An 8,070-nucleotide genomic window follows, 5' to 3' on the forward strand; every position below is an offset into this window, starting at 1 on the left:
CCAGTCTGGTGTCACATCTCACCGTCATCTCATCTCCTTTTATTACCCTGGACGGGGTCACTTTTATTTCTGGAGGGGAGAAGAGCTCTGGCAAAAGAAAAGGATGACAATGATTGGCCAGTATGAGTTCTACTCCCTCAACACGTGACTGTCAGGGAATAAAGAAATTAAAAGTGTATGTAAAGATAATGTATGATTGGATCAAAGCCATTCTTTTAGGTTTACATCCTCACCATGTATCTGTATATAGAGCCCATCACTTCTCTTCATCACAGAGCCAGATCTCTTCCTCACTTCACAGGTATAATTGCCAGAATCCTCCAGCTGAGATGACGGCACTCTGTATGTATCAGATACATCGTATCCCCGCACAGTCCGTCCATCTCTGTAGAAGGCAAAGTGCAGCTCTGTGCCGCCTCTGAGCGGATCCCGTCTGGTGTCACATCTCACCGCCATCTCATCTCCTTCTATTACCCTGGATGGGGGCACTTTTATTTCTGGAGGAGAGAAGAGCTCTGCCAAAAGAAATGGATGACAATTACTGGTCAATATTCCTTCAACGTATGAATATCAGGTAATAAAGAAATGTTCAGTGAATATAAAGATAATGTACAGTATAACTGGCCGGTAGGCATTCATTTAGGTTTATACACTCACCATATATCTGGATATAGATCTCATCACTCATCTTCCTCACAGAGCCAGACCTTGTCCCCACTTCACAGGTATAATTCCCCAAATCCTCCAGCTGAGATGATGGCACTCTGTATGTATCAGATATATTGTATCCCCGCACAGTCCGTCCATCTCTGTAGAAGGCAAAGTGCAGCTCTGTGCCGCCTCTGAGTGGATCCAGTCTGGTGTCACATCTCACCGTCATCTCATCTCCTTCTATTACCCTGGATGGGTTCACTTTTATTTGTGGAAGGGAGAGCTCTGGAAGAGGAAAGGATGACAATAATTGGTCAGTATGAGTTCTATACCCTCAACATGTGACTGTCAGGGAATAAAGAAATTAAAAGTGTATGTAAGGATAATGTATGATTGGATCAAAGACATTCTTTTAGGTTTACATCCTCACCATGTATCTGGATATAGAGCCCATCACTCCTCTTCCTCACAGTCTGAGACGCCGTCCTCACATCACAGGTATATTTCCCAGAATCCTCCAGATGAGATGACGGCACTCTGTATGTATCAGATACATTGTATCCCCGCACAGTCCATCCATCTCTGTAGAAGGCAAAGTGCAGCTCTTTGCCGCCTCTGAGCGGATCCAGTCTGGTGTCACATCTCACCGTCATCTCATCTCCTTCTATTACCCTGGACGGGGGCACTTTTATTTCTGGAGGAGAGAAGAGCTCTGGCAAAAGAAATGGATGACAATTATTGGTCAATATTCCTTCAACGTATGAATATCAGGGAATAAAAAATGTTAAGTGAATATGAAGATAATGTACAGTATAACTGGCCGGTAGGTATTCATTTAGGTTTATACGCTCACCATATATCTGTATATAGATCCCATCACTCATCTTCCTCACAGAGCCAAATCTCATCCTCACTCCACAGGTATATTTCCCAGAATCCTCCAGCTGAGATGACGGCACTCTGTATGTATCAGATACATTGTATCTCCGCACAGTCCATTCATCTCTGTAGAATGCAAAGTGCAGCTCTGTGTCGCCTCTGAGCGGATCCAGGATGGTGTCACATCTCACCGTCATCTCATCTCCTTCTATTACCCTGGACGGGGTCACTTTTATTTCTGGAGGAGAGAAGAGCTCTGGAAGAGGAAATTGTTAGAAATAGAAATGAATGGGAAGACAATTATTCTCTAAATGTTGACAAATCACACAATGCTTTGCAGTGGACACAGAATAATTTCCATCCGTGTTTGACTAAGCCAGGGGTCAGCATTGAGGGCCGCATTCACCTGCTAGTAAATGAAGATAACATTACACAGCCCCCACAGCTCTGGACACCTTTACATTACACAACCCACGTACCTCTGGACGCCTTTACATTACACAATCCCGCACCTCTGGACCCCTTTACATTACACAGCCACTGTACCTCTGGACTGCTTTACATTACACAGCCCCTGTACCTCTGGACCCTTTACATCATACAGTCCCACACCTCTGGACCCCTTTACATTACACAGCCCCACATCTCTGGACCCCTTTACATTACACAGCCCGTACCTCTGGACCCCCTTTACATTACACAGCCTCGCACCTCTGGACCCCTTTACATTACACAGCCCCCGAACCTCTGGACTCCATTAATATTACACAAACCTGCACCTCTGGACCTCTTTTCATTACACAGCCCCTGCACCTCTGGACCCCTTTATATTACACAGACCTGCACCTCTGGACCTCTTTACATTACACAGCTTCCGTACCTCTGGACACCTTTACATTACACAGCCCAGGTAGCTCTGGACACCTTTATATTACACAGCCCACCTGTATATTGCACAGCCCCCCGCAGATCAAAAGTGATCGCACATTTTATTTTGAAAAAAAAATGTTTTGATCACTTTTATTGCTGTCAGAGGGAATGTAAACATTCCTTGTGACTATAAGATGGGGGTCTATAGAATTCCAAATTCCTCCTTTGCACTTAAAAGTATTCAAAATGCCAAGTTTGGGAGTTTTGAATGCTGCAATTTTTTTTTTTATTTGGCGCCTTTAAGTCTTCTGTAAACCGGAAGTGATGTCATGACATAGCTTCCGGGTTACTAGAACCGAGACCCGGTTGTTTTCAGCTTCATCCAGGTCTACGGGCAGTCGGCGGATGTGCCGGCTGGAAGCTCGGGACTCCCGGTGGAACGGGAGAGCCTGGGCGTACCACGGAAGGCAGTGGGAGGGGGATGTCCCCTCACGCTGTTTGAGATAAAAGCTGAGTGGCTTCTTAGCCACATCAGTTATTATCCCAAGAAAGCCGACAGTTGGCTTGAAAAAAAATGGTACTGGGGTGAAGCTGAAGCTGCAGGCATCACCCCGGTACAACCCCCTCAAGCCGAAGAAGCATATTTGCGTATGGTCAGCGCAAAGGGATTAAAATGTCCATGGACCGGTTTTGCGTGAATTCACCACGTGTACTGACAGACCGGACATTTAGCAGCGGCGGGCCATAGGTTGCCGACCCCTGGGCTATTGTATCCACTACAGTAATGCACTGTAATAGAGAACCCGGTAAGGTCAGTTGTTCTATCTGTATATTTCACTATATTTCACTCTGAATGAAAGGGAGCACAGGGGGCAGATTTGAATAACAGTCTTGTCAGTCTGGGAGGAGGGGAGGTTGTTAGAAGTACTGGCAAATATACATACAGTAAAACAGATTGGAGCCAAACTCCAGTTAATACTTTATATTCAGTTACAGTAAACATATTTTTCTTTCTAGGATAAAGGTTTTACATAAATAAATCAAAGCTGATCATTGTAAGGACCCCATGTCAGTGTTATGTTGTCTGTCTCATCCCTGTAACTTAAAGAGAGCTTTTCTGTTGAAAAACAACAGATTTACTGACCGGATCAAAACCAGATGAAAATAGATTAAAAAGCCTAAACGAATACAACCATTGCATGTAATTAACAAGCTGCAATATAATAAATGTTTGCTTTGGGGTTTAAGTACTGCTTTATTACAAAGTTATTGCAACATTATAACAAGATTATAATCAATCATCCAAACCTGTTCACTATTTCTCATTAGTATTATTGTATTGATGACACATTGTCCAGTATCAGGTTTGTACTCACCAGATCTTCCCACGTTCAAAGCTGAAAAGCCAAAATGCACTTCTTAGAAAATATTTTGTACAGTACATGTCATTAAAACATATCTAATGCATTTCAATCATTTATCTTTCTTTCATTTTCAGTTAGAAATTATAAAAAAAAATTTATAACAAAGATCTTAGGATCCCAATTTTCTCAGGTCACCAGAAGAAGATCAGAACTTCCACTCTCTCTAAGGCCGTGTACACATGATTGGATTATCCGGCGGACTCTGGTCCGTCCATGTGTGGGCTCCGGCGGACTTGTGAAAGTCGCTCGTCCCCACCCCCTTTCCTGACCGGCCGGGCAGCGTGCTCGGATAAAGGTCTGCTATGGACTTTGGGGGGACCCCCATGCCGTTTTTTCGGGGTAGGAGTTCCCCTTGAAATCCATACCAGGCGTTGGTGCTCCCGAGGTGTCAATCTCGCGAATGGAGGCGGTGACATTGACTTCCTTCACTTGTCCCGGCTACCTGGAGCCATGTTCAAAATGAATGGACTTTACTCCGTGTGTGGGCAAGTCCGTTCATTTCAAAAGTCCGGCGGACCCCAGCCATAGTCTGGCAGATTGTCCGCTGGACCTAGTCCTCCGAAAAAAGTCCGGTTATGTGTGGGTGTGTGTGGGCAAGTCCGCTTGTTTGGAAAGTCCAGCGGACCTCCGCTGCAAAGTCCTGCAGAATAACTCCGCTGGATAGTCTGAGAGTGTGTACGCGGCATTAGATGACAAGCTATGTTTTGAAGAGGTCGTGTTAAGCAACCAGACATTGTGTTGCAATTCCACCATTGGGTAGGCATCGTTTGCCCTTTTATTCACCCCATAAGCCCTCTTACACAGTGGACATGTTTATTTACCAATCAGAACATTCTATGAATCCACCATAACCCCCCTTACCAAGACACTTCTATTGCGCCTTACATAGCCATCAGCCAACCCACCACCTTCTTTATGAAGCTTTTTTCAACCAGCACCTTTCTCTTCACCCTTATGCAGTTCCAGTGACTTAACTACTAGAACCGAACTATGAAACCACCAGATCCCCCCTTACTAACCAAGCAACCAGTCCACCCAACCCTTCATAAGCTGTAAAAGTTCAGGAGTGGAGTTACTGGGATTCTGAGATGTACTGTGGACGTGAATATAACTTAAAACAATATTTCAATGACATGAGGCAAGGAGCACTCAGCAATAGACCGAGAACACATACCCCGGTATCATGCCCTAGCATTGCCCCCACCTTACTACAGTTTTCTCCTTAGAGCTGACAGTCATCTTATGTCTTCATTTACTTTGACAATTAAAACAAAGATCTTCTCAAAATCACATTTGTGGTTCTGACTTTTCTAGATAAATGGGAAACTTGCAGCCTGTGCGACAACAAGATAATACTTATAAAGTAGCATGAGTCAAAAATATGCTCTGCCCAGACGCCAAGAGCTCTTTTCTACAACGTGCAATCCACCATCACTGAGAGTGGATTATACTAAACAATTGTAACATATTGTATTTCTCATGGAACAAGATAGATCATACATTCCCCTTTAGATGGTGAACACAAAGGAAGAAGAAGAAGAAGAAGAAGAAGAAGAAGAAGAAGAAGAAGAAGAAGAAGAAGAAGAAGAAGAAGAAGAAGGGTCATCATACATTACTTTGCCCACAACAGATGCAAATATAATGCTTGTGTTTAAAGGTAAAGCCTCCAACAGGCTCATAGTAATGAGTTTTTTTTTTGTGTTTTACATAATCTCAAAAGAAAAGACACTCAGCTGACACTCAGAATATAATAATAAAATACTCAGACTGAAAAAAAAAAAGATCTTTCTACTTACAAAGGAGCGCGATGGCGAGAAAGACAGACATTGTAGACGGGACCTTGAAGTTGTGACTGTCCTTCTGAGAAGCAGAAGTTTTGTCCGTCTTCGTACTTCCTGAACTTTATGTAAAGACATTTCACAAGAGCTAAAACCAATGTCGTGAGAAGGTAGAAAGAGGAATAATCTGTTATGATCGATCAGATCTCAGGTCTGCCTTATCTGATATGAGACATGCTAGACAAAACTCATATTACATTTTAGGCGAACACTGCTGGCCTCGTACCCAGGATTGCTGGTCTAGCTAGTTCTTACGATAGTAAAGACCATGTTTGGAGTCCATTGTTGTCACTTTGGCAAGGTTTGGCTTCCTTTGCTATCTTACTGAATAGTACACTTGGGTGACACCATACAAACAATCCTTTTTGTAGATGAATTGTATACACAGGCTGGAGCCTACGGGCAATCATTTGGGGTAGATGTACAGATAAAAATAGAAACAGGTGATCTTTTTGGTTCGGTGTACCAATATGAATTGTAAACTCGGTTACAACATACAGGAAATCCTATGATGTAGATGTACCAATAGAAATTGTAAACTCAAGTTACAACCTACAGGCAATCCTTTGGGTAAGACGTACTGATAGGAATAGAAATGAGAACACCCTTTTGGGGGAAATATGCTGATAAGACTAGTAAAGACTCTATAGTAGGGATGAGCTTCATGTTCGAGTCGAACGTACGTTCGACTCGAACATTGGTCGTTCGGGCGTTCGGCGAATTCCGAGCGTTTGGGCCGTTCGCGGCAAAATTCGTGTGGCCCACAATGCACTGCGATGGCGCAGTGCATTGCTGGCTCATGATTGGCCAAGCATGCACTGTGACCCCGCATGCTTGGCCAATCGCAGCGCCAGCAGCGAGGAGAGCCATGATTGGCCACGGGCGTCCTGCCTGTGGCCAATCATAGCTCAGGCTGTGTAGTGCACGCCCCACACTATATAAGGCCGCCTTTGAGGCGGCCTCATGTAGTGTGTTGGCATCTGAAGCAGTGGGTGTTCTGTGTACCTTCAACACAGTTACACACCAATCGTTTTTGGCTGATTTCCTATCTTGCTCTTGTGTAGTGGTTATTGTCTGTGCCCTGACCGCAGTATACACCACTATATTCACCTCACCTATATAGCTAGTGATCTATCTTTAATAATAGAGCTTGCAGTCAGTAGTGTTAGGAGATAGTGCGTGCTGTCTGCGTTCTCTGTACCCAGTACATACCGCTATAATCCACCTACATAGCTGTTCTCTATTTGGGCCCAATTGTCATCTGCAGGAGTTATTGGAAGTTGTGTGTGCTTCCAGCACAGCACAGTATACATCTGTATATACCCCTTTATCTCTGCTGTTCTATAAAAAAGGCATCTGCAGGAGTTAGTGGGTGTTGTGTGCCTCCAGCACAATATAAGCTACCCAACTACAGTTTTACCCAACTCCCTTCAGGCCATTACCATGTCTGGAAGGCCAGCAAGGAGAGGCAGACAGGCGCGAGACGATAAAAGAGGGCAAGCAGGCTCTGTGTCTAGAGACAGCAGTGCTGGTCGTGGACGCGGTGCATTGTCATCAGCACGTGGCCATGGGACATGCTTGTCCTTCTTTTCTGCAGTTGGACATGTTGAACCGCAACATGCCAACGACTTGGTAGAGTGGATGACCAAGCCCTCTTCATCCTCCTCATCCTCTCTCACCCAGTCTCAGGGTAGTAGCAAAGCAGCTGCCAACGCATCGTCTTCCCTCCTCTCAATGTCATCATCAGTGACTCCTTCCCTAGACCCACCACGTCCTCCTGAGGAGTCTCCTGAACTCTTTGAGCACAGTGTTGGGTACATGCTCCAGGAGGATGCCCAGTGTTTGGTGGGCTCTGATGATGACACTCAGCTAGAAGAAGGCAGTAGCGTGAGCGCAGAGAGAGGGGATGCTCAAGAAGGACAGCAATCTGGCAGTCATTTTCCACAAGCTGCAGCATACTGCCAGGTTTGCTACAGCGATGAAGAGGGAGGGGATGATGAAGGCACTGACTCCACGTGGGTGCCTGGAAGGAGGGAGGAGGAGGAGGAGGAGGAGGAGGAGGCACATGTCCAACGAGGCAGGATGCCCTCCGGGGGCCAGCTTAGGGGCAGCACACCAACTGTAAACGACTTTAAAAATGTACCAGTTGAAAATTACAAACAGATTCAACTTAACACAACAAACCTACACAGTCCCTGTCTTGTTTGCACCGCCTGTATACTGCTGTTTTGAGTATATAGGACCTGGGGGCCACACGCATTTCCTTTTTTTAATATGGGTACGGGGTTCCCCTTAATATGCGTACAAGACCCAAATAGGCTGGTAATGGGCAGGGAGGGCTACCCATGCCATTTTTCTGAATGATTTTCAACCATTTTGCAGGAACCAGATATAACATTAAAACCGCA

The 8,070-nt window shown here is 44.9% G+C and overlaps 2 protein-coding genes across 2 annotated transcripts; both read right to left on the reverse strand.

Annotated features, from left to right (window-relative positions):
* Positions 1–201: 201 nt before the first annotated feature.
* Positions 202–931, reverse strand: LOC143942175 (Fc receptor-like B). The gene is made up of 2 exons (XM_077463432.1): positions 658–931; positions 202–515 (listed from the first exon to the last, which is right to left on the reverse strand). The coding sequence occupies exons 1-2, from the start codon at positions 878–880 to the stop codon at positions 202–204; spliced, it is 537 nt and encodes a 178-aa protein (XP_077319558.1). The 5' UTR covers positions 881–931.
* Positions 932–1,049: 118 nt separating this feature from the next.
* LOC143942176 (Fc receptor-like B) lies at positions 1,050–2,327 on the reverse strand. Its single transcript, XM_077463433.1, has 3 exons — positions 2,276–2,327; positions 1,505–1,786; positions 1,050–1,363 (listed from the first exon to the last, which is right to left on the reverse strand). Exons 1-3 carry the CDS (start codon positions 2,325–2,327, stop codon positions 1,050–1,052), a joined length of 648 nt encoding a protein of 215 aa, XP_077319559.1.
* Positions 2,328–8,070: the final 5,743 nt, after the last annotated feature.

Source organism: Lithobates pipiens, unplaced genomic scaffold (genome assembly GCF_037356315.1).
Source record: "Lithobates pipiens isolate NorthernLeopardFrog02 unplaced genomic scaffold, aLitPip1_a1.2 Scaffold_30, whole genome shotgun sequence".
Classification (NCBI taxonomy): domain Eukaryota; kingdom Metazoa; phylum Chordata; class Amphibia; order Anura; family Ranidae; genus Lithobates; species Lithobates pipiens.

What these genes read in the sequence shown, in the direction of transcription:
- LOC143942175 (XM_077463432.1), bottom strand. Translation starts at nt 880, where the DNA reads ATGACGGTGAGATGTGACACCAGACTGGATCCACTCAGAGGCGGCACA. An exon ending in GATCTATATCCAGATATATG is followed by an intron (nt 516 to 657) that starts GTGAGTGTATAA and finishes TTCTTTTGGCAG; the next exon opens with AGCTCTTCTCTCCTCCAGAA.
- LOC143942176 (XM_077463433.1), bottom strand. Translation starts at nt 2,327, where the DNA reads ATGAAAAGAGGTCCAGAGGTGCAGGTTTGTGTAATATTAATGGAGTCC. An exon ending in AATATTAATGGAGTCCAGAG is followed by an intron (nt 1,787 to 2,275) that starts GTTCGGGGGCTG and finishes TTCCTCTTCCAG; the next exon opens with AGCTCTTCTCTCCTCCAGAA. An exon ending in GATCTATATACAGATATATG is followed by an intron (nt 1,364 to 1,504) that starts GTGAGCGTATAA and finishes TTCTTTTGCCAG; the next exon opens with AGCTCTTCTCTCCTCCAGAA.